Source organism: Syngnathus leptorhynchus, chromosome 1 (genome assembly GCF_054491065.1).
Source record: "Syngnathus leptorhynchus isolate UIUO chromosome 1, UIUO_Slep, whole genome shotgun sequence".
NCBI classification, from domain to species: Eukaryota; Metazoa; Chordata; class Actinopteri; order Syngnathiformes; family Syngnathidae; genus Syngnathus; species Syngnathus leptorhynchus.
In genome coordinates this window covers 25,088,721-25,114,567 of record NC_141195.1, presented here as the reverse complement: position 1 = coordinate 25,114,567, position 25,847 = coordinate 25,088,721, and the positions used below count along the sequence as shown (strand labels likewise).

The following is a 25,847-nucleotide window of genomic DNA, read 5'->3' as shown; positions in this document are numbered from 1 at the left end:
AATGCTATGAAGCTCTTCTTCATTTATTCAAACCAAAGCTGAGCATGGAGTTTTGAAGTTTTGATATGATAATATGGATGGATGGATGGATGGATGGATGGATGGATGGATGGATGGATGGATGGATGGATGGATGGATGGATGGATGGATGGATGGATGGATGGATGGATGGATGGATGGATGGATGGATGGATGGATGGATGGATGGGATAATAATACTATGAAGCTCTTGCTTTAATCAAACCAAAGCTCAGCATGGAGTGTTGATGTCTCTTGGTTTGGCTAACAAAACAAAGTAAGGACCTAAAAACAAAATGTTTTCGAATCTCTATTTAGCTGGGATTGATTAGTCATTTGTGGGAAAACCTCAGGGAGCATCACGCATCAATATTTGGACTCTCACTTGACAAACATTTTCTCTTTTCAGTGCTGTGATGTCTGTTGATGTAGCTATCCTTTGTATGCATGGAATTTAATCTTAATATTGCCCTCACCCCGCCAGAAAATATTTTCAACGTGAATTCCTTTTTTAAATCAAGCAGCCACTCATGTGACGGTCATGGCTTTGGGTGAATATGTATGACGTGTTCCGTTCAGATATTGGAAACACAGATTTAAAATGAAGTCAGGATTTTGTGAGTAAATTAAGATGAGAGATTGTGAGATTTGTCTTGCATAAAACGGTCGTTGCCTTATTTCGATAAAGTTTGGAAACAATGTCTTACAAAACTAACCTTGCAAAGCAGGTTGGATTCATAAAAATACTGGAATGGTCGACTATTTTGCCAAGTCTCATGCTGATATGATTCTGGATCAGTCTGTTTATTTCAAAGCAATATAGAGGAAAGGGCGATTTCATTGGTTTGCACGTTTCGCAAGCAATCTGGAACAATAAAATTGATCATAAATAATCAATAAAAAATGTTCTTTGATAAAAGCCAAGCACTAGAGCTGTTTTCACAGACACTGGCACAGGCTAGCGCCATTTGATTTAGCATCGTACGTAGTTGTCTATTTACTGTTCTTGGTCTCGGTTTTGGTCAAATGAATGTTCCCTCAAAAATGCCATATTTATTTTCTTGCGGGACTTATTGCAGTAATCCCTTTAGTGGAACAAAACATGGATTTTTAGTTGTCTATTTACTGTTCTTGGTTTCAGTTTTGCTTCGATCAACTTTTCGCCAAAATGCACTATTTCTATTTTGGTGTGATTTATTGTGGTAATCTCTTTAGAGGAACAAAACATGGATGGTAAAATTGAGGGAATATGAAACCTTTTGAGATTGGAACATGCCATAATAGTGGAAGAACTCTCCTAAATAGCTACATCACATTTTCAGGACCAAAATTCACCTGCTGGGTAGCCAGTAAGTTCATTTGGATAAAGCTGTGTCTCATATCTCAAATTTTGGTATTTCTTGAAAGCACACACCTGCACACCATCCACAGATTTGGTCCATTTCCTGATTGCTGCGCTGAACAGCACAGCACAGACAATGCCCCCCTGTGACTCCTTCCATGTGTGCTTCCCTCAGTGAAGTCTAAAAGCAAAACCAATAAAAATCTGGACCTGAAGCAGATGTGGAAATTTACAGGTTCCATGGACACTAAACATGGAAAGCTGGGATTGATCCAAACCTAGCCAAAAGGGATCTATCTACAAGAAGCATAGAAGCTGGAAGACGCCCAATTGAGTAGACAAGTTCAAAGAAAAAAAAAATTAACACTAAAACATCCCCATTTGGGACTGGGCTTCCCTGGAGAGGATCAAGCACTCCAGCGATCTTCCTCACTGACCCCCCATGCGTATTGAAAGGTCACCATGAAAGGGTCAATGACTCTGTTCAATTTGAGATTTCACAGCTGCTGTTCCAATTCATCTTGTAATGACATCATCAAATCTCATACTGTATCAAGTACACACACAAGCATACTTTTACAAAGAATGTTCAATTTCTCCTAAAACCCTGGAGCTAAATTCCAAATGTCCCAGGTATGCTCTTAAAGGTCAAGACTGATGTGTTGTTTTTTTTATCAGAATATCTGTCAGAACTTTTATTTTGGTCATCTGTTGCTCATTGTGAGATTGCATGACAACAAATGAAAACTTCCAGTCCTAAATGTTTAACTTACCTCCAAGAACTGATCATCATCATATGTTTGATGGCACCCCACTAGAAAAAAAGAGAACAATTTCACTGTCAGAGCATGTATTTTTTTTTCTGTCACTGTCCCACCAAACATTTGTGCCAGTAAATAAAAAAACATGTGTCGACCTGTACTTTCTCATGACATCCGATGTGACACGTCTTTATTACTTACCAACTTGGCTCACAGGTCCAGCACTTGACAGATACCAACTATGACGTCAGAATGTTGTTGGTTTTTTTGGATGTGATCGCTTATCATCATCGGAACAAGCTTTAATTCGCTAGGCCACAGCTGCTTGCAAATGTGTTGCTCAAAACCACTGATGGCAATTTAGATTCCATGCAGATGAAGCACCCATGAGTCATTCCACACGTTGTTTTCTCTGGAATGCGATTGCTGCTATTTTTAGCATCCTTAACCTGGCGGAACTGAAAATGTCTTGCAATTGTTTCACGACGGAAGTACATACGCAGCGGACGGTTAAACGGGACGCACCAGTATTTGCAATCTGGTTTATTGTTATTATTGTAATTAGTTCCTTACTGGCATGTAATATATTCTACGGTGGTTTTCTCCCCCTGCCACATAATATTTCAACTGATTTTTGATAAGATGTTTGCCAAACCGTTTCGTGTTAAATCCAACATCGTAATGAAAGGATCCGACAGGTGAGTGACAGCGACAGACTGCTTGTTGCTAATCTCAACTGCGTCTACAAAAAGAGCGAAAAGTCAATGAATCGGTCACCATCTTAAAATGGAAATAAATGCATGATCATTCTGCGAAGTATCTTTGGCATGAAGTGAACAACTGACTTCTCTCTCCCACACAACTAACGTTGTATTTAATTCAGGAGGAAGCTCAAGGCTGACATAGCAGCAGCCTTCCCTTCTCTGTCCTCTGATGAATTATCAGAGCTCGTCCCAAACAAAGAAGAATTCAATGTTGTGAAGATGTATACACACAAGGGAGACTCCGTGACAATATACGTCGGTCATAAAAACCCGCTCTTCTTCGAAATGGAAAAACAACTTTATCCTACAGGTGATTAAAAAGCCCGCTAAGCCACGTGGAAATGATGGAATGCTCAAAGTGATGGAGCTCCGTTAAACTTGGCGTTTTCAATATTGTAATAGTCTATATGCTTTGGCGCTACCCTGCTGCCCTGCCTACATTCAGGACGTGGCCCCCTGTTCTTCACAAGTTAGTCGGAGGAGCTGGTAGGTTTCAGCTTTTGTTGTTGTTGTTGTTGTTGTTGAAGGCTCAACAAGTTACATCCATCTCCCTGCCCACAGATCTTATGCTTCCTGGTGTGGTAGTGCCTTCTGATGGACTCCCGGATGTAAAACGGGGTGACTCCTGTGCTGTCACACTTGTTAATAATAAGTATGTGTTTTTTGGTTGGTTGGATTTCAGTAGAGCGATGGTGATTTGACAGAACTTTATGATTTCAGAGCTCCCGTTGCAATTGGCACCGCTGCCGTTTCCAGTGCAGAAATGCAAAGTTCGGGCATGAAAGGAAGAGGCGTGTGTGTCTTGCACACGTACATGGATCATCTCTGGTGAGTGGTTTCCGTCCACAAGCCACAGCTTCAGTGATTACCGTCGGAATTTTGATCAGTGATAGCATTTCATCCCGAGCAGTTCAGTGGTAATGCGACTGACTAGATAAAATATTCCGACATTGTAATTTCATTTGTTGTTAGATACATTTTTGAATTGACGTCAATTGTTTTAATTCAATCTGGGAGGAAATTGGGATTTTTAACATGGGAATGTTTGAAATTTGCAAATCGAACGCAGCCATTGGCTGCATGATGGTCGGAATCTTAAATTGGTGGTTCACAAAGCTTTCGCTTGAGCATGTATTGGTATATTACTGGTGAACACACTAAGAGCTTTTTGATTTGTTTTTCCGACCAGTTCTTTTATTGCACTACTTTTTGACAAACCAAAAATATCACTCCCTGATCAAACATGAAATTAATGTTTTCATATGTACCCAAGACTTCAAAATGTAGCTAAATCTAACTGAATAAAGATGCTAGTATCTTGTTTGATGTCCCTCGCCCCGAATCCAAAACAAGTTCGGGCAACAGATGTTGTTTTTCTGATGTTTGCTCTCCTTTGTTCTCTCGACATGACCCACTCTGTCATAAGACTTTTGGGTCTTCGTGCTTGCTATTTAGGCATCTTAATTAATAAAGTTTCAAACATGCCTTTGGGCCCCTGGTGGTTGGGAAATATGCATCAGAGCTGAGACCGCATTTTGAATGAAAAGATTCACCAGGAATCGGGTCCATTTGTGACAAAATCGGAATCTTGATTCAAATTCCATTCATCGTGGAAACGTACGTCTTGACTCATTGCCGTACACCAATTAAACTCTTATCTCAAGGCGGCACTACGTTAATTTTATATTAAGTTACGTCCTGTTTAATTTGTTATTCAGGGCTTTTGGAGAAAAGTCCAGTCCTCCCACGTTACGAGATGCCGAGGGTGGAGCACCTGATCTGAATGGGGACCAATGTGTGGCTGAGGAACAAGAAGATGAGGAGGAGGAGGAAGCTGAGCAGCAAGCAAGCCAGCCGGTCAAACATCAAGCCTGCCCTGCTGTTGCTGAGCAGGCGGAAGGAGAAGTTGAAAAGGGCAATGAGGAAGGCGAGGAGGCCCACCAAGATGAGAAGTCACCACAAGGTATCAGATTGAGGTCCAAAAAAAGAAATTGGACTGTCCACTGACTATAAAAGGTCTATCACTTTCAAACTCATGTGGGAGTCAGCTCACACCTGCTTTAAACCAAAGCAAGTATAGGTCAGATGTTCTCGTGGGCTTTTCTAGTCCATTTTGTGCTATTTGGAAGTGTTGATCATTCCCATCTCTTGGAATGAATATTTTTTTGCCACAATCGCTCTTGACTCATCTTCACGCGAGATTCCATTTCAGAAAGCTGCTAATTGCTTGCAGGCTACGCTATGAGGCACACAGAGCCGCTTCATGAACACATGATCAAGTTTTGTCGCTCAAAGTGGATAATCCTATTTGCTAATGCCGCGGAAAGGCCAAATAACGTGACCCTTGTCGTGTTTTGTTTTCACAGAGGTCATGGATGCTTTGCTTTGGCAGTGCTTCCTCCTGGCACTCAAAAGCAAGGTGAAGAAATCAGAGCTCCCTCTGTTGACAAGCACTTTTCTCCGCAACCACATGGTCTCCTGCTGGTAAAAAGCTCGCCATTAGTCACAAAGTGCACAAGAGGAATTCACTTACTTTCCCCACACTGTGTTGTTGTTTTTTTTTTCTTTCTTTTTTTTTTTCCCCTCCCAGCCCAAGTGGTAAACAATTAGATATAAAAAAATCCAGCTATAAAAAGGTATTTCCGAACGTGTCAGCTTGCACATTAGTCACTTTACGAGTCCACTCGAAATCCCACAAACATTTCCTCTCGCTCAAATCTTCAAACAGCTTTCCAAGTTCCTACACGTCATGCAGCAGCAGCACAGCCTCGTACGTGTGAAGGAACTGACGAAGGGCGTGGAGAGCATCGTAGAGGTGGACTGGAAAAGCCCAGAGTGAGCTCGCCAATGACAGACGCGCTCCGCTCAGACCCCGGGAAAACCACTTAAATCTGTCGCTTGTCTGCGTGTGGCTCCTAGACTCCGCTTCTCTGTTCCCGTGGAGACGGTCATTGAAGCGCTTCCACCAACGGAAGCGCAGTATCATCCCCCCGAGATCAGCGCTTTCTACTCGGTGTCAACTCGACTGCAGCCTCTTTTTCGAGAGGCAAACAAACGGTGTGTGCAAATGTGTCTTTTGACTGGCATCCACCATCAATGTCAGCCACATGTTTTGCATTTCCTTGAATTAGGCTGCGGGCGGCTCTGCGCTGTGGTAGACCTTAACCTCCCCAAAACACTCCTCAAGGGGGGTGTCGGGGCGGGGGGGATAAAGTTACCGCCGCAACTTTTTCAGCGTAAGGAGGTCTCTAAATCACTCCCGTTTCATTGATTTACATCCCTCAGATGAATGACAAGGAATGGGAAATGGATGAAATGTGTGTTGCTTTTTTTTTTTTTTAACAATCATGTCTAAACCATTAGTTTACTTGTAAATGTAAGTCATGGGTGACCATAAGTAAATGCTCTTCACGGTCTCATGACTGTCATTTTGCCAATGTGCGTCAATAGCTGAACGGTTTTATGCACACGCGGTCCCGTTGCGTCATAAATGGAAACTTTGCTCGTACCAGGGTGCGGCCGCCGCTTTTATCGGTTCTTCACGGTGCAAATGAATGAAAACGTTGCTCTGCTGATGTATTTTCAGTATGCACAGTTCACTGTTAATCGGTTCCATGTCAATGTGGCCTCAACTAAAACCAAAAAGAATAGCAAAGCTGCTTCTGAATGCGCTCGGGATATTCCGTCAGAGTTTCAGCAAAGCTCGCGAAACCCTCGGCGAGAGGTCAACACGATGATTGACGCCCCGAAGGTCTCACCTTGTGTCTCTGGCGCTCCCACAGGAAAGGAGTTGCACTGCAGCCCGCAGAGGTGAGAAGCATCGTCACCGAGTATGTGAAGAACAACGACCTGGTGGATGAAACCAATAAAGAGTAAGAAGTGCATGAAAAACCTTTCACCTCACACAATGCTGTTGATTTGATTTGAGAAAGCGAACGATAGAAGAGTATTTGCATTTTCCATTCCTTTAGTCAGCAGGCAAGAGTGAAACGAAACTTTTGTTCCTGGCAGTCCATAATAAACACTGGCAGAGTTGAGCCATAATAAGGGCATCGAAGGCTTTGGGGTTCTGTACAAGTGAAGGACAACAGAGTTCACGTCCCCGGGGCCAAGTGCTAATCGCTTTCATCAAATCAAATGCTACAATGTGACTCGGACTCTGAAGAGGCACTTGTGTTCTTTTGATTTCATGTGCCACCTAAATCAGCGCTAGGAGATGATAGCGATGAGACATGTGCCCTGCATCCACTTGAAGGTTGGAAAGCAGGCAATCATTTTTGCGGCTTTTTTTTATCTTCCAAACAGTTACGTGAGAATCAACCCAACCCTGTGTGACTGTTTGCTGGAGAAATCAGAGTACCAAGACGTAGAGACGCTCAAGTGGGACGAGCTTTTCACCAGGTAACATATTGGATTTTACATTGCTACAACTAAAGTCTCACATACAGAGTTGTTTTTTTTTTTTTAAGAAGACAAAGCAGGCCACAAAACATGCCCCCCCTCACTTCCCTCCTAACTGTCCCTGAACCAGTTTGTGGGTCTTCATTGACTTCCTTGATTTACAGTGATGCAGAACAGTCTACATCTCTGGACAATGTCTTGAGATTTCTGCCGCCAAAACAAAAATTGATTATCAACAGATCCACAAACTGACAGACTACATGGATGGAAAGCTTACCACTATATTGGTTGCAGATTATTATTATTTTTTGCTTTGTTTCAAGTGAAAGTGAACAAGTGATGTTTTTTGTTTTTTTTACCTAGTTCCGTCAAAATTCCAGACAGCAACAATTGGCCATTATTTACACAAATATACACTGATAGGACTGACTTCTACTTCATGTCCGTGACATTTTCATTCATTCTCCTGCTTGTTGCGAGCACGTGACGGAGCGCTTTCAAGACTCAATCGATCAATCTTTTCTGCCAATAAACCAAACATAAACCTCTTTGTTACAGAACCTTGGAGAGAATGCAGGAATGCTATCAAATTGCGTTTCCCGGACAAACACCTCAAGTAAAGAAGGGACATATTGAGCCCATTGATGTCTCTGTGTCTTCCCGAGGATCCAATAAGAAGGTGAGTGCCGTCCCTGAGATTCCAATTCATTAATACCCTTTGATGATGTCCACGTTTGAAATTCCCTCTTGCAACTGTGGTAAAGTTCAAATGGACTTGTTTTGCTCTTAAAATGTCCTCTTCCAATGCGTTCCCCTGGAAATGGAGTTTGGTGCTTTATGTTTTCGAAACACTCTTTCTCAGTGTACATTTTTGCTGCTCTCAGCGGTCTTGTTTTTTTTTTTTCCATGATTGATTTACCTCTAATGGTTTCCATGTGTTACATATATAGGTGACTGTAATAAAAAACCTGGAGGTATACGCTTTGGATCCTTCTGCCGTCGCCACCGCATTGCAGCGCAGAGTTCAAGCCAGTTCGGTCCTGCAGACCGTCCCAGGGGCCAAAGACAAAGTCCTGGTCCAGATTCAAGGCAACCAGATTCAACAAGTTGGACATTTACTGCTAGGTTTGGAGTATTTTTTTTTTTACAGTTTATACAAGTGTTTTGTTCTTGTGTGTAAACATTCTGGCTCATCTGTCATTTCAGATCATTATGGAATTCCTCGCAAGTACATCCAAGGGTTAGACAAAGCTTCGAAAGGTGGAAAGAAGTAGCGGCAGTTTCACGCTCTACCTGATATACTGTCTCCATGGCTTACAAAGACGGCGCACTGTATGTAAACATTCCTCGGGGGCCTTTTGTGTAATAGACGGCCGTCTTTTCACGCCACTCGACATCATGTTGACACATTAGCGCTGTCAGCTTAAATCAGGCAGCAAGTCACCCCAAAGTGTTTCATATCACGCGGACAGATTGGAGCCAAAATAAAATCAGTCATGTAATCAGTGTTTCTGAAGGGTACAACCATCACGATGTAAAATAAATATTTTGTCGACGTAGAATGTGTTTTGCATGTCAGTCGGGGAGACGGTGCCAAATGGAGGAGATGAGGGGAAAGCTGTTTTGGCACGTCCACCCTAACTCTGCTTTTGGATAAGATAATAGCACATGATTGACCTTGGGCCAATTTTGAAGACATTTATAACGCTTTTGTTTTTTTGGTTAGCACGTCTGTCTCACAGTGCAGAGGCTCCTGTGTGGAGTTTGCATGTTCTCCCCGTGGCAGAGTCCGTTTCATCCAGCTGCTCCGGTTTCCTCCCACATTCCAAAAACATGCGTAGTAGGCCGATTGACCACTTCAAAGTACACACACACAGATTGAGTAGCTCTCAAAACAAGATGGATATGATAATGGAATGCATCTCGAACCTCGGCTCTTTGTGAAAAATGATGCCACTGGTTAATGCTGGGAATCTTCGGCTGTCTTGTATTAAGTGCTTCAAAATCATTTGTCACATGGAAACTAGGAGTGAATGTACGGAAGCCAGATAACAGTACTTGGGACGCAGTTGAATTGTTGATCAAATTCTCAAGGATTCCAAATTGAGTCCAGATTCCACAGAGTTTGGTTGGTGGTTGCCGTATGAGGCGGCCATGTTTCTGTATGTAGGGATTTGTGAAAAGAACGATTTTATTTCTTTATTCCTATTACAATCTTACAAGTGTCATGGCTTGAGTAGTTCCGATCATTTTCTCAACGTTTGAAGGGTACCTAACATCACATGACCAAACCCAGACATCAGGTGAGCTGTTAGGTCCTGTGATGTTATTTTCAGTCGTGACAAAATGGCCGCCCTCTGAGATGGATGAAAACAGGTGGACAAACGCAATATTAATCAGAATACTGTGTCAAGCACATTATTGTCTAGAAATCTTTTGATCCGACTTCCCTTTTAAAATAACGTTTGCGTCGTTGCCTTTGGGCATTTCATTACCTGGCTACTTGTGCTTTACTTGCTGATAAAAGTTGGCAAACAATTTGCCCCCCACCCGCCCGCCCGCCCACCTACTTCTATGCCCCGTGATGTCTCATGCGTGTGAAAGCATGGTCTCATGATGAGACTGAAATAGACCATTTTATAGTGACTTGAAGAAAAGGCAAACCTTGGTTGGAAGCTCAACGCAAATGATACAAGGACTCCTTGATGTGCATCAGCAGCACAAGATCGCTCCTCCCGGCGGGCTTAGCTGGCTGCTGGGGGCTGTTTTGAATCAAGGAATGGAGAGAAGGAACAGCATAAGGAGAAGAAAAGGAATGGAAAAGAGCAAACTTTTGAGGACAAGTGTCAAAAAGACATAGGCAAGCAGATTTGGTGAGTATCCAAATCTGATCCACACAATCCAAATTGTGCGGGTACAAATCCAAAACCTTTAAGTAGAAGCGCAACTCGAACTCTTAAAACTACACCTTGACGTCTGTGAATGTCACATGACCAAACCCAGAAACGAATCATCCATGGCAATCATTTCCTGAGCCGTCCGTCCACATCAGGTGGCAAAATGGCCGCCCTCTGATATTGAAATTGAAACTGGGATTTTGCTGCTTATATTTCGGTCAATGTCTGTTATTTAAGGTGTATTACAAGACAGATTGGGATGAAACATTTAAGACGCAACGACTGTTCATCAGCTTCGAGTGCAGTACTGTTCAGTAGTTCCTCCTCTCCTTCAAATAATGGGACGTGTCATCTTTGTCGCCATCTATCGTCTATTTGATGACATTACAACCACCACGCCGGCTGTCCAAACTCCAGTCAGTCACCGCTAGACCTGTCTTTTAGCCGCCATTTGATCGATACTAAAAAGCTAGCTTTAGCTGGGATGCATTTATGAACAACTTGAATGTGGAAAAGAAAGTTGTTGTACGAAGCCCTTGAAAGCAAACTTTTCGACACTTTTGATTTCAGGTCACAACATGACACTTCAAGTCAACTCAGCAGATGTCACCGGCCCAGCCATGTCATGATGCTGAGAGGATTTGACTCCGAAAACAGGATTACACCATTTGATGTTTTTCCTGATCAAAACTGCTTAAGCACTTTGATTAAAGACCAAAAAATATGAACTGTTGTGAATATTTTTAGGCTATAGTTATATCACAGGAAAAGTGACATGGTGGAACCATAGCTGAAGGCCAAGACCGCAACATATATTATTTTTGGATAGCCACAATTTAAAAAAAAGTGTTGCACTCCAAAATGTGCGCAATTTATGTTTGCTTACTGGATAGTATGCACTCAAAAGTACGTTCTGTTTTTCCAATTCTCTTTAATACAGACAAACTGGCAGTGATGGTTGGTCAGTAGAGGGCGCACTGGCAGTGGTCATCACGTTAAACACAATGATAAAAATATTTTGAAATATACCCAAGTGTATATAAGCAGAATAAAAAAATATGTGGATAATGATTAGTATGTCGAATTGTTTTGTTCATCTCTGTTGTCCGTATTAATGACGCACTTCCTTTCTGGGGCGCGCATATTTGAATACATTGACTCTTGTTAAAAGGCAATAAATAGGGGCACAACATTCCAGCATGCCAGGGGTTGATCTAGTCTGGAAATCCAGCAATTGAGAAGACACACCCGCTGCACGTGTGTATTCTTTGAAAATGATGATATGAATAAGAAAAGAATCCACTTCTGTGTTCAATTGATTGAGCTGAAATGCATTCTTTCTGGTTGTTTATACATATAAGATCCAGATGTTGTCAATGACTTTCATCAGATGTTCAATAACCGCCATGTATCCATAACAATGTTTTGTATTTTCAAATAGCAGCTAACAAATAACATACCATGTGTCAATAATGATGCTTTTTCATCCCATAGAGTTGAAGGATTCAGCTAAAAAAAAAAAAAAATGTTTTTTGGACAATAAAAAGGAAAAACTTAATACCGTCCAATCCTCCCATGCAGACTCCCCCATAAACGGACTAAACTTGAACCCTACCATCTATTTTAGTGTCTGGCTGCAGTCTGTCAAGATTGCAGGTGGCATCACCACACGCACGCACAGGCACACCACAAGGATCCGTCCTCAGCCCCATCCTCTTCACACATTTGTCGAGGCTGGCTACAAATACATTTCCGTACATGTACTCAAATGACTTTAAGAGAACAGTAAACAAATAGCCAACATGGATTTTGTGTGCGAGTCCAAATTCTAGCACGATAATTAACCTTGAATGACTCTCGACACTTGCATATTCATTACAAGTCAGACTGATTGCAATTTAATGACTATTTTCATTACGGTAGGAACAACTGATTTGTGTTTAATGAGTATTTCTGAGAATTGTTTTGTTTGTTAAACATCCCCAAACTGTAATACGAATGAATTATTCATGGTAACAAACAATCACACTGTTTGAGAAAAGGTGGCCAAAAGATGATAAATGAGCGCAATGTGGTAATCGTGTGTAACGGAAACAAAGAGACTTGTCTTTGGGTGTCCTGCTCGGGGCTGAAGTCTTTGCAATTTACACAAGGCTATCTCGAAAGACTCGTAAATCTTCCTTTTTATTTGAGTGCTGCCAATAATGAAAAACGGGGGAAAGCATTTTGACACGCCGCAGTCTCAAGCGGTCTGTCCTGGTTTATAGACGTCTTGAAAATACGATGACACTGGTTTTCACTCTTTGGTTTGAATCCATGTGGCGAGCACATGTGCCTGATGGCTCGCAAAGGATCCGCAAGTTTAGCACATTCCAAACACTCACAGGTGGGCACAAATGGGCTACTTCAACTCGGAAGGTTTTGTGCTGACCTGGAATGGCGAGCAAGGTTAGGAGGTACGTGGTCCCCCAGTACCACGGGTAAAGAAAATTGAATTCATGAACAAAAATCAAGTGCAAATTAAGTCATTAAGTGGAACAATATTTACAATTTCTTATCATTTTTAAACTCAGGGATGCCTTTCATGCCGAAGGGGCCCGCAATAAGTGGAAAGACTTTTTTGTTGTGCACCTGTCCACATTTTGGTCCTCTTTTTGAGTGTCAGCTGTAATTTTATTGTGAAAATATCAGTGAGTAGTTCTATTGGCAGCTACTGCAAACATTTAAAATGAGCCATTCTATATATTTTATTTTATATATATATATATATATATATATATATATATATATATATATATATATATATATATATATATATATATTCACCACCCTGCTGCATTTTCATGATCACTGACACAGCACTTTATAGTGATCCAAATTTTCTTGGCCATTAAGCATCTTTTTTAGGTGTGACATTACGGTTAAAAGCTGCCAGAGGAGCTGGATCATCATCTGAAAGCAGAGTCTGCGTTTGATCACACAAAAAATAAAAAATCGTGGATTTCAGCCCAATGCTCCATGGCCTTAATCTGCAGGATTAGCGCGTCGGAAACTTCACTGCCGTGTTTTGTATTGTGCCGTCGCATTGGTGTGAGTCAAAGGTCTTACATGGCTTGCTTGAATGCAATTGTATGATTGCACGCCACATGTGTGGCAAATACTTTGAAAGCGGCACAGGTGGGATCCATGCTATGAACGGCAACATCCTGAGCCACATGTGGCGCAGACGGGTTAAGAGCTAAAGCCGCTTGGCCCAGTTCAACACGGATCTCGGGCTCTCTGCCAATCAAAGGCCAGCCAATAACCCACTCTGGCTGAAGAGACCATGATCTTGGCCACACGCCACGTCGATGTACTTTACAGCTGTACATTTTGCATAGGCAACCCCGACCTTAGCGCTTTAGAATAATTACCGTGCTGCAAAAACACTTTGGCTCGGTACCTTCTTCTGGTTGAATGCAAACAAAAACACAGACACACCCCAAAGTCTTCCCATGGCTGAACCATAGGTCTACGAGGGTTTCATTCATCAACAGTGAAGTATTTTCCGGGAAAAACAATCATCTTTCTCTGGCAAGTCGTTAAGATGAGCAGGAGTGAAAAGAAAATGAAAGATTAGACAAACCTCTTTCAATGGAATGCTACAACAGTCAAGATGCTCAAACATGACGTTGCATCCTTCTCATTGGAAAACAGCCAAGTGGGTGGAAGTTACAAAAACAATTCAATCGGAGCACCTTGTTCCACTCCAGTCCTGTAGGCGGCAGCGATGCTAATGCAACTCTAAGCAAAGCAAAATCATTATCTGCTTCATCAATGATTCAAATAGCTACGAGCTGATGAACGATATTGTCCATATTTAGGAGATTGTATTCATTATTGTCCTGTGCCGCTCTATTTTAATCAGTTCTGATAAATAGATGGGAAATTGATGTAAGCTACGCTGTCTAATGACCAATTTGAGCCATTTTTCCCGTCAATCAGCTTTGCGTTCATGTTGTCACAGAGGACTCAGTAACATAGAGAACGTCAGGAGGGACGGAGGTGGCTCATTGAGGATAATGGCAATGTGGACATCTGCCAAAACTAAGAGATCATCTGGCTGCAATGTGACGTAACACACACATGCTTATGGGGCAAAGGTTTTGGGATTTCATCTTTCCTCCATCTAACGTGTGTTTTTAAGAGACATCACAGGTTTCTCTTCCACACCTTGTGCTCCCCTAGCTTGCCTAGTCGGGTTTAGGCCCGGAGATCTGCTTAGCAGGTCCATCACCATTCTTCTCAACTTCTTTAAGAGGGCACAGAGAGCGAGTTATACAAGCACTGCAGCCTGCAGCACTTCCCACAGACAATCGGTCATGGCCGTGCACGGAAATATGAAAAGAGAGACTTGAGATGGGGGGGGGGGTCAAAATAACAAATGAAAAGGATGCATAACAAGTGATGTCGCGGAGGGGTCTTTTCTTCCCTTTGAAAAGACGAATCCCGGGAGGCGGGCGGCGCGCTCTCGTCTGATGCATCCCGTCCGTCCTCATGGTGACATGGATGACCGTGCGTGAGAGGACGGGAGGGAGGGAGAGGGATAATACCTTGTGAATGCATGAATGTAGGGCTTGGGCTTAAAGTGACTTGAGGGCGAGTGGCACACGGGAGGGAACAAGGAGAACGCGTGTGGCATCCAGCCGGCCAACTCGCCCCCGTCCACTCCCGCAAGTCCCAGGGGATACAAAGTCCCACTTTAAGACTGTGCCACGGAAAGAAGATGCTCAACAACGTGACAACGGATGGCGAGGAAGGAGAGGGGAGTCCCAACAACCAGGGTGAGTGAGGCCGACGAGAGTGATGTCAATATATATATATTTTAATTAAATTATTGTTAAATTATTATTAATATATATATATTTTTTTATTCAATTTTTATTTTTTCCCCATATTTCAAAGAACGAATGGGTCCTTACATCATGTCTATTTTTCTGTATGCGGCCCTCATAAAAAAAAAAAAAAAAACAAGTCTAGACAGCCAGTCACTCACATGACTGAAAAGAAAAGTCCACATTTGTTTTGTAAAGTAGCAAGTGACCTGGTCACCAGTTGAAGCCAGGTGCGCTGACACGCGGGTGGATCGCAATCACTAGCCAACACGTGATGAATCCCGCCAGGGAGATGGCCCTTGATTACTTCCATTCATTCTTGAGGAAAAGAAGCCGGCGAGATTAAAAAGTCAGGACGGATCCCACGAGGGGCTCGCTCGGCTGATTGGTTGCAATCAATAAGATTGACTGGAGTGACTGCAAGGTTAAGTAAGCCATTTGTCAGAGCTGAATCAACGGCCGGGCCGGCGCTTCAACAACGGACTGCCAAACTTTGAAATTCATTTGACCTTACGCTCAATTATGCTGCTAGGCGATACCGGATGAATGAAATCTATCTGTCATCCATAATTGCACGTCATTTGACTTCAAGATAGCTATTAAAAGTCTAAACACCCCAGATCAAATACCTGGCAATCAAAAATTATCACGGAAAAAAATGAAAGGAAGACAAATGTTTATTGAACACGATAAAGCAAAAACCTGAAATAATTATTTCTAGCTAAAGACTAAAAGGTTGTGGGCTTTGTTTATTTATGTATGTATTTATTTATGTATTTCTTTGATTTTTTTGCTAACACTCATTTGGAACTTTTCATTTGTTTTTATTTTCAATACTGGCAGTTGTGGTTCTCCATACATCATAATGACCTCAAGGCGAAAAAAAAGTTTCAGGATTCAAAATAGTGGAGTGGAGGTTAAGGCCGATGGACCTACAGTATGTGGCAAAGATCTAGATGATAAAACAAAAACAAAAAAACAAGTCCAAAATTGAACATCACAACTGCAAAACCCGACCTTTCACAAAATGACACATCTCAATAAGGAAATCATCCTCACTGAGGTTTTTTTGTTGTTGTTGGATCAGCAATAAAGCTGGAACAATCTTCATTTTAGTGAATTAGCAATTTTTCAATAGGTTCAAAGCCCCTCAAATGATCTCCAGCAGCTTGTGGAAGAAAGCAAAGGTCATTTCAATGACAAATATTTGTCAGTGTTTATATAAGAGCATAAAATGGCAGCATGTGCGCTTCATGTAGGATCAGGGGTTGGCTGAGGCTTTGCCATAATCTTATGCAAGTCAACACACTCATTCAAATGAAAAATGAATTGAAAATCCATTGTATACACAGACATGTTTCCAAAAAATGTCAATAATATTATATGATCCATAGTGAAATACACATAAATGGCAGCCATTTTCATACACAACCTACTGTTTGCTACCTCAATGGTCTGAACCAATTTCCAGGATTCAACTTTTATTTCAAGGTAACTCAACATTTTCATGAATGAGGAAAAAGCCCCATCAAACCTCATCACTGTACTTGATCCATTTAGCTCAATGCTAACAAACACCAGAGATAAGCTAACAAGTAGCATTGTGTTACAACTTTTACGAAATGAAAACTACCAACACGTGCTCAGACATACAGCCATATTTTCTTTCGCCTCTGTGAGAAATGATTCATAAAAGTGCTGCTGCTTACCAGAGGTGTCAAATCCAGGTCAAGAAAGTTTCGCCACAGGTGCTCGTAATCAAGCTAGCCAGCTGGGAATGCTGGGAAGTTTCATCAAGGAATGTGCTGAGGATAAATCCTGTCCCACTAATCCTCACAATGTGTTTTATTCCCTCATCTTGAATGTGCCACATTGTGACTTTAATCTACGTCTGGCCAGTAGGTCAGAATGTCAAAGTTGGATTACAGAGGTCTTGACACATTCTCTTCATTTACACAATCCATTTCCTGTATACTGGATTCAAAAGGTGCAGCGTTTGCCTCACACTTTGGAGGTTCTGGGTTTGAATCTCGGCCTACGAGGTTGCGCTAAAGCGAAGATTATAAATTGTCTTTCATCGGGCTGGATTGGGTCGAAAACTACAAATATAAACAGATGGCCCAGTCAGGAATCATGTTTACTTCTGTGTTTCTGTCCTGGTTTGTTTCAGTACTTGAGAATATGGCTTCACAAGTCACTGGGATCACTCAGATGAGAATGTTTGTCTGCCATCCAGAAGGAAAGCAATGAGGACTTTCATTGAATCCTCACACTGACACCAGCTCATTTTCCATTGCGCCACAATATTGTCTCAACAGACTGCTGATGTGGTTGATGTCATTCAAGCTTGCCGATTGGTGCGTTTTTTGCTCACGTGCAAATGTCGATTTTTTGCCTTACTCTGCGGCCTCGGGCATCTGCTGGATAATCCCCCGGAGCCGACGTCCTATTAAGCTTTTAAAAGCTGGAATAAACTGTCCATTTTGTAAGCGCCGTGTCACATGAAGGGTTCAAACCTGCCATAGGGCAGAAATCTTTTTTAAAAAGCCTAACTTGGGGCAGGAGCATCCTGCTGGAAGAGAAGATGGCAAAGGTCCATCCTCACACTTCATATTGTTCATGGCTGTAGACTAGATGACAATTTTGCCATTAATATTGAGCGATTGTCGCCTGCTCACAAGCATTCCTTCCAACATAAAAGCCAAAATAGGATGGACAAAAGGCAGACATGAAATCAAGGTCAAGTGTCATCGATATTGATGAGACGTCTTCCCTCCATTTAAAGTCATTGGTTGTTGTCTCAGGTGATGGAAAGGAGAGCAGTCCTTTCATTAACAGCAATGCCTCTTGTGATCTGGAGAAGAGCCAGCAGTACGACGGCAAGAACATGGCCCTCTTTGAGGTGGGAGATATTTTTGGCCATCTGAGAGCATACATGGAGAGCCAGCCGTGTGCGTGTGTGCGTGCGCTTGCAGGAAGAGATGGACACCAGTCCGATGGTGTCCTCGTTGCTCAGCAGCCTGGCCAACTACTCCAACTTGCCAACGGGGAGCAAAGAGCACGAGGAGGCAGAGAACAACGAGGAAGGCGCACGTCCGTCGAAAAAAACTGTCAAGGTAGAGAAGTCAATGCAAACCGCACAGCAAGAAAGACAAATCTAAATGTCATACTTATGAAATGTTATGTTATTTATTGATTCATTTATTTATTTGTTGTTGTTTATTTATTTATTTTTGTATTTGTTTATTCATTTATTTATTTCTCTTTATGAAAGAAACAAAAAGTGAAAATGATTTTCCTTTGACATTGTTCCCCTTTTTGTGTTTGCCAGGCGCCCCAACTGGGAACTCTGATGGGTGTTTACCTGCCATGTATTCAAAATATTTTTGGCGTGATCCTCTTCTTGCGAATGACCTGGATGGTGGGGATCGGAGGCGTGCTGGGTTCCTTCATCATCGTCTTCATGTGTTGCTCCACAGTGAGTGGACGTGCATCCGACATTCCTAAGCACCAATTGTACTCAATTTTGAAAAAAAAATATTGACTTTTGTTAAATATGTTAGTGACTTTGAATTTTTGGCAAAAACATTCAATACTCTTCCGCTTGATGGCAGATTTTTGGATAAATAGAGAGCAGACAACTCTCATCACTTCAGTATTGTAATATTTTTGTTTGCTGAGCTATTTTCAAATCCAAACTATGTGCCTTGGCTGAATATTGGTTGGCAAACACTGCTCCACTGATTCATATCAGCTTTGAATAGATCATTTGGATTTATAACAGAAGCATGTTCTGGACACAAGATGACGTTTTAAGCTACCATGCATGATTTGAATGTGCATTATCCATCCCGATGCTGAAGGTGACCTGTTAAATCCTGATGTGAAAATATTTCAAGCCAGCAACAAGCCCACCGTGCCCTTCTGCTACTTTGCATCTGTCGCAGGCTGCCTGCTGCTGTCAGACTTACAAATGAAGGTTTTTCTTTCTATTCTAGCAAAATAGCAATATCACTGAGCATTTCCTGAAATTCCATTCAAATCCTTGCGATCCATGAAACGTTTAGAAAATGTCTCCCGCAACGTCTGTAGTGGATAGAAATGGATTTATCGGGAATTGCGAGAGCAAATTCGAGCCACATGTTTTCTATGATGAGTGACCAGTAAGCATTATTAGATAAATGAGCAGAGTAGGCTAGACAACAGAAAGGCTACTGTGGAAGAGGTACTTAGTTGTCATCAGGGGCGGAGCTAACGAGGGGGCCCGGCGGGGGCACTGCCAACCCATCCGCCAGAATCAACATGATCGGTGTTTTCAAAGAATCTTTTGGGTTTGTAAAAAACAAAACAAAATGGTGGGCCCCCCGAGATGCGCCCCCCCCCCAAGAAAAAGATCCTAGCTGCATCCTAGTACTTTCCTTGAATTGACTTGTTCTTCTGACAGTTGCTTCTTATTGGATTGTGTCTTTGTGTTTCAGACGATGCTCACAGCCATCTCCATGAGCGCCATTGCTACCAATGGAGTGGTCCCGGGTGAGAAGATGTGTTTGTAATCGCTGATACGGATTTGACTCTGACTGACTGAAGTTTTTGTTGTCCTAGCTGGAGGTTCCTATTACATGATCTCCCGCTCACTTGGGCCTGAGTTTGGTGGAGCTGTTGGGATTTGTTTCTACTTGGGCACCACCTTTGCCGGTGCCATGTACATCCTCGGTTGTATCGAAATCTTGCTGGTAAGTCAGCAATTGGGTATTGGATAATCCCGTAAGAGAAAAGAACCTTGTGCCACCTTTCTCCTCCGTTATCCTTCTCACGCCTTGAACCATCTTCCCATCTGTCAGATTTATATAATTCCTCAGGCAGCCATCTTCAAGATCGAAGGCCTGGAAGGTGTGGAAGCAGAGGCGGCCCTCCTGAATAATATGCGGGTGTACGGCACCATCGTTCTAAGCTTCATGGCTCTGCTGGTCTTTGTGGGGGTGAAGTATGTCAACAAACTGGCGCTGGTCTTCCTGGCTTGTGTCATCCTCTCCATCGTGGCTGTCTACGCGGGAGTCATCAAGACGGCCATCGACCCGCCGGTCTTCCCGTCAGTCTAACGGACATTTCTGATGATGCTTTTTGTGGTGACGTGTCGTAAACCTCCTGGACTTTCCCCCGCAGGGTTTGCCTCCTGGGAAATCGCACTCTCGTCTCCAAGGGATACGACGTCTGCGCAAAGGTCATTGAAACGGACAACGAGACGGTCACCACCAAACTGTGGCGCTCTTTCTGTGATTCCGAGAACATCAACGCCACCTGCGATGACTACTTCAACGACAATAACGTCACAGAGATACAAGGCATTCCGGGGGTCACCAGTGGGATCCTGGCAGGTAGCAATTAAAAAAAAATAAAAGAAATGCAAAGATCCAAATGAGCAGCTTTGTCAATTCCTCTTCCAGAAAACCTGTTTGGCAATTATTTGGAAAAAGGGATGATTGTAGAGAAGAGAGGCTTGGCATCCCAAGTGGACCCTGACAGTTCTGCTTCGGCCACAAACCGCTTTGTGCTGGCTGACATCACCAGTTTCTTCACACTCTTGGTGGGAATTTACTTTCCATCTGTCACAGGTTAGAGCTCTGAATTAATATGAACAGATAATATGAACAAAATGGCATATCTTGATTTTTCTGAAAGCGTCTTTAGGAATTTGGCAGACTGAGTTTTTTTTTTTTGGTGGCTGAATCTAGACGAACATTTTAAAACAGTCGAAAGCCGGTCTAAGTTGCGGCGCAGGTTGTGTCATTCAATTTCCCAAAATTCCATGGCAAATTTTTTGCAGGTATCATGGCCGGTTCCAATCGCTCTGGAGATCTCCGTGATGCTCAGAAGTCCATCCCCATCGGCACCATTGCAGCCATCACCACCACATCTACTGTTTGTATCCTTCACGTTGATACAACGCAATACGTATGCATTTCTTTGTCGTTATTCGCTCAACATTTGAAATCACATATTCCTCAAGAGACTTTTTAATCAGATATTTCCTGCGTGGTGCTCTTTGGTGCTTGTATAGAAGGTGTGGTCCTGAGGGACAAGTAAGTGGCGCTTGTTGGACGCAGTCCTTCAAAGTGTAGGTAAAGCCGTCAATCTTTGTCTCGAGCTTTCAGGTTTGGCGAAGGAGTCAATGGGAACCTGGTGATCGGGACTCTGGCGTGGCCGTCTCCGTGGGTTATTGTTTTTGGATCCTTTTTCTCGACCTGCGGAGCCGGACTACAGAGTCTGACCGGAGCGCCACGCCTCCTCCAGGCTATCTCCAGAGACGGCATCATCCCATTTCTTCGAGTGAGTCATTTGAGTTCCGACACTACTGCGTATTGCAATGTTTCTTCTGCGAGATGCTATTTTCCAATTTGATCCCTGCAGGTGTTTGGACACGGTAAAGCCAACGGGGAGCCCACCTGGGCCCTTCTTCTCACGGCTAGCATTTGTGAGATCGGCATCATCATCGCCTCTTTGGATGCCGTCGCGCCCATCCTCTCCATGTAATTTTGTCTTCTCCACAAATATAGCGCACATAGTTTGTGCTAACCAGGTGATTTTTTTTTTTTTTTGCCAGGTTCTTCTTGATGTGCTACATGTTTGTTAACCTTGCCTGCGCGCTGCAAACTTTACTGAGGACACCCAATTGGAGGCCGCGGTTTAAGTTCTACCACTGGTGCGTTCCGTGTTTCAAATCTGTGAAGGTGCCCAGTCTATGGTGGTCCAAAGTCACATGGGATTTAGTTAGCAAGCCGTGAGCCAAATTCCAACAATAATAAATGAGAATGGGATGAAAAATGCAATTTCTTTTTCCCCACAGGGCTCTGTCGTTCCTGGGTATGAGTTTGTGCCTGGCGCTTATGTTTATCTGTTCCTGGTATTATGCCATGGTTGCCATGGGAATTGCCACCTGCATCTACAAATACATTGAATTTTGTGGGTGAGTAAAAAGTTTAGGCTCACTTACAAATGTCCTTATTTTTGGAATAAAATCTCAATTTTTTTTCAATGACGATCACATTAAAGTAATCAGGAACACATTGTTAATATGGTAAATGTCTACTCTAGCTGTCTTTTAATTCATTCATATCTATTATAATTCCTGATAATTATTGATATTGTCATGGATGTATAAAGGCCCATTTCCAGCAACCATCCCTCCAGTGTTCTAATTGTGATGATTAGAAAATCCTTGAAAACCCTTGAAAACCCTTGTGCACTTATGTGAGCTTTCACGGAAAACACTAACTTGTCTGGGTGACCCGAAACTTTTGAACGGTAGTGTATGTGTCTTCAATCAACCTTCTCCCCAAACGCCATTTGACATTTCATTGGAGTGGGAGACGGAGCAAGTTGGAAACGTCCGTCATGAAATGAACACGCTAAACGAATAAATGACTGTGTAACAGCGCCGAGAAAGAATGGGGCGACGGGATACGCGGCATCTCTCTGAGCGCTGCCCGATTCGCTCTCATGAGGTTAGAAGAAGGTCCACCGCATACCAAGAACTGGAGGTCAGTCTCAATCAAGCTAAGTTGCCATCAGTTGGAGAGAACCATCCTCAACGTGTTCATCGCTCCTCCGTCCAGGCCTCAGATCCTGGTCCTCGTCAGCATGGACGCCGAGCAGAATGTCGAGCAGCCTCGTCTGATCTCGTTAACCAATCAGCTGAAGGCGGGGAAGGGCCTGACTATCGTTGGCACCTCGGTCCAAGGAAAGTTCCTTGACAACTATACAGAGGCCCAAAGGGCAGAGCAGTCTTTATGCAAGCTGATGGAGACAGAGAAGGTGAAGGGCTTCCCCCAAGTGGTGGTGTCCTCCAATGTGAGGGATGGGACCTCCCACCTGATCCAGGTTGGAGGACTTGGAGGCTTGAAGCATAACACTGTGATGGTCAGCTGGCCACGTAACTGGAAACAACCCGAGTTTCAACAACAATTCCGAGACTTCATAGGTAGGTGGAGTTCCGAGCTTGAACCTTTCTGATCTTTCTGGGACGCGATCTTCAATGCTGTCTTTTCCTCCTGTTCCTGTGTAGAGGTGGTCCGGGAGACCACGGTGGCCAGCTTGGCCTTGTTGGTTCCCAAAAACATCTCCAGCTACCCATCCAACGGCGAGCGCTTCACCGAAGGCCACATCGACGTGTGGTGGATCGTCCACGACGGAGGCATGTTGATGCTTCTGCCCTTCCTGCTGCGTCAGCACAAGGTGACACATGCAAAGTATTTGATTGGATTGTTTTCGGGTCTTCATCTGGCGCTCTTCTTTTCCCGCAGGTGTGGAGGAAGTGCAAGATGCGCATTTTCACCGTGGCTCAAATGGATGACAACAGTATTCAGATGAAAAAGGACGTCCTGACGTTCCTCTACCACTTGCGTATTGATGCTCAGGTGGAAGTGGTGGAGATGGTGAGACGGTGTTTTTTTGTGCTCTTATATTGTCCTGATCTGATGTTTCTTTTCCACTTGCCTTCCATTCCAAGCACGACGGCGACATCTCAGCCTACACCTATGAAAAGACACTGGTGATGGAACAGCGCTCCCAGATCCTCAAGCAGATGCATCTGACCAAGAATGAGATGGAGCGAGAGGTAAGCGTGAATTGCTTGGCACTAAGAAGGCAAATGAGCAAGTGGAAGGCTTCCATGGCATTGCTTGATACGGCTACAGATCCAGAGTATCACAGATTCGTCTCGCGGCTCCATCCGCCGTAAAAAATCCTTGGCCTCGCGTTCACAACACAGCGTTGACGAAGGAGCCAGAGTGGCGGAACATCCGGAAGAGGAGGTGCGGAACGGACTATCTTCTGGCTGACTGTTTTCTTTTTTTTCATTGGGTCCAAATGTGCGTGTCTCCAACAGGCGCAGCTCATCCACAGTAAGAAGGCCTCCACACCTGCCAGCCCCACCAGCCTGACTGCCCCTGGCGGAAGCACCAAGAATCCCGAGGCGGGCAAAGACCCCTTCAGCATGAAACCGTGAGTGGTTGGCATACAAAGGTCAACTGCCGACCTTGGTTGAATTTGGACTTCAGTTTTGTCATATGTCAACTTTTTCATCTTGGAGAAATTTTCACTTCATAATAAGAAAATCATAAAAATAGTCAACTAAAAATAAAATAATAATTTTTATCAATAATAACAATAATAATAATCATACATTTCATTTACAATGCAATTTACATTTGAAATAAATCTCAAAGGACTTGAATTTCAAAACACGATTTGTTTTTCGTATAACCCAACATGCCATCCATCATATATTCCAATATTTAATATGAGACTTTCATTTCCTCCCACTTGAAACATTGATCAAAATATGAACATTTGTGTTGAAAGTAATCATTGTAACACACAGACACGGACGATTGTCTCATTCCCACCAAAATGGACGTCCATATCCGTCAATGGCGGTGAATGAATGAACACTGGTCCCAACCTCAATTCAGTATCTTAGCTCGTCTTGTTAATATTTCACCCATGATTTGTTTCCCATGCCGCCGCAGGGAATGGGAAAACTTGTAAGTAGGAGCGGATCTCACCGAGAGCAATTTGATCCCGCTGTACGTTGTACGTTGGTTGAGTGTTCTCCTCCGTCTCTCGCCTAAGGAACCAGACGGACGTGAGGCGCATGCACACGGCGTTGCGACTCAACGAGGTCATCACAAAGAAGTCCAAGGAGGCCAAGCTCGTTCTGCTCAACATGCCCGGGCCCCCGAAAAACCGTACAGGGGAAGAAAATTGTATCCTTGCAGACTTGGACTCTGTTCTTCCATATTGACGGAATCCGCCTTGACCGAGATCCCCTTCCAGATATGGAGTTCCTGGAGGTCCTGACGGAAGGTCTCAATCGGGTTCTCCTGGTCCGCGGAGGAGGACGTGAGGTCATTACCATCTACTCCTGAACCTCCCGAATCTCTTTTTTCCTCGAGCTCTGGCCCTCGCCAAACTTTCGCATTCCCTTCCCATTCCTCAACGACGAATGTTCTCCGATACAATCGTGTTGTTTGAATGTTTTCAATATTTATTCATTCCTTTTTGTTGTCTTGAAAGCTTTGCATGGAGGCACACAAGTCACGTGACAGTAGACTCAAGGTGAACTTCATTTGTCGTTTATATAGTCGAGAGTTGGCAAACAGTCAGACAGACAGCGTTGTAAAGTTTTTAGATAAAAGCTGACACACTGATTAAAAATCAACAGTCGACAATAATGTCATATTATCTGAAGGAAGGTCATTTTTGCTAAACTTTGAGCTTGCGATATCAAAATGTTGCATCACACAGTCGTGTGTGTGTGTGTGTGTGTGTGTGTGTGTGTGTGTGTGTGTGTGTGTGTGTGTGTGTGTGTGTGTGTGTGTGTGTGTGTGTGTGTGCGCACAAATGAGAGAGAGAAAATCCATTGTGTACAGAAAAGTAAATTGTAAATAAATAAATACGTCATGTTAGACTTAGACATACAAACTGAGTGTGTGTCAATTGTTTTGTGTTCTTTTATTTCCTGAGCAGTTATTGATTTAAAGATGAAGGAAAGAGTCATTAAATGACTGTGAACATTTTGTTTCATGTAACAAAAGTCGGTTTAATGTACATAGGTCTTTTTTTTAAATGATTGAATTTCACTTTTTTTTCGTATTGAATTTGACTTGAACCGATGAGGTTGAAATGGGGTCAAATCAATTGCGTGACAATATTGATACAAAGAGGGAATTCTGTTCAATTTTGAGTTTGTAATAAAAAACGACTGGCTTAAAAATTCAACCGACCCAGT

General features: G+C 43.0%; 2 protein-coding genes and 1 long non-coding RNA gene across 8 annotated transcripts in view; 2 read left to right on the top strand and 1 right to left on the bottom strand.

The window, feature by feature from the left end:
* Window positions 1–16,842, bottom strand: part of LOC147063011 (uncharacterized) — a 39,750-nt gene extending 22,908 nt beyond the window's left edge. For 2 of the 4 annotated variants that reach the window (XR_015063300.1, XR_015063297.1), the window contains exons 1-3: window positions 16,768–16,842; window positions 6,396–6,735; window positions 2,135–2,175 (exon numbers count right to left, since the gene is read on the bottom strand). This is a non-coding gene — a long non-coding RNA (uncharacterized LOC147063011). Of the gene's footprint in view, window positions 1–2,134; window positions 2,176–2,323; window positions 2,595–6,395; window positions 6,736–16,767 lie in introns of those variants that run through there. The other 2 variants (XR_015063298.1, XR_015063310.1) reach the window with 2 other exon arrangements.
* eif2d (eukaryotic translation initiation factor 2D) lies at window positions 2,601–9,731 on the top strand. 2 transcript variants are annotated; one of them, XM_085902412.1, is made up of 15 exons: window positions 2,601–2,820; window positions 3,006–3,196; window positions 3,289–3,372; window positions 3,448–3,538; window positions 3,607–3,714; window positions 4,605–4,849; window positions 5,253–5,370; window positions 5,477–5,522; window positions 5,615–5,721; window positions 5,806–5,943; window positions 6,669–6,758; window positions 7,192–7,287; window positions 7,846–7,966; window positions 8,238–8,412; window positions 8,494–9,554. In XM_085902412.1, the coding sequence occupies exons 1-15, from the start codon at window positions 2,765–2,767 to the stop codon at window positions 8,559–8,561; spliced, it is 1,734 nt and encodes a 577-aa protein (XP_085758538.1). In that variant the 5' UTR covers window positions 2,601–2,764; the 3' UTR covers window positions 8,562–9,554. The 2 variants fall into 2 exon arrangements, with proteins under 2 accessions (XP_085758538.1, XP_085758622.1); XM_085902496.1 differs by lacking the exon at window positions 2,601–2,820 and having other exon boundaries at window positions 3,055–3,196; window positions 3,332–3,372; window positions 8,494–9,731.
* slc12a5b (solute carrier family 12 member 5b) lies at window positions 14,926–24,984 on the top strand. 2 transcript variants are annotated; one of them, XM_085901987.1, is made up of 25 exons: window positions 14,926–15,007; window positions 17,863–17,960; window positions 18,034–18,174; window positions 18,390–18,536; window positions 19,537–19,591; window positions 19,661–19,791; window positions 19,900–20,147; window positions 20,222–20,433; window positions 20,503–20,670; window positions 20,883–20,981; window positions 21,081–21,138; window positions 21,211–21,385; window positions 21,467–21,585; window positions 21,660–21,758; window positions 21,903–22,022; window positions 22,492–22,596; window positions 22,672–23,036; window positions 23,121–23,290; window positions 23,359–23,490; window positions 23,565–23,672; window positions 23,752–23,868; window positions 23,943–24,058; window positions 24,586–24,600; window positions 24,689–24,822; window positions 24,893–24,984. In XM_085901987.1, the coding sequence occupies exons 1-25, from the start codon at window positions 14,950–14,952 to the stop codon at window positions 24,982–24,984; spliced, it is 3,282 nt and encodes a 1,093-aa protein (XP_085758113.1). In that variant the 5' UTR covers window positions 14,926–14,949. The 2 variants fall into 2 exon arrangements, with proteins under 2 accessions (XP_085758113.1, XP_085758200.1); XM_085902074.1 differs by having other exon boundaries at window positions 23,752–23,878; window positions 23,935–24,058.
* The last annotated feature ends 863 nt before the right edge of the window (window positions 24,985–25,847 follow it).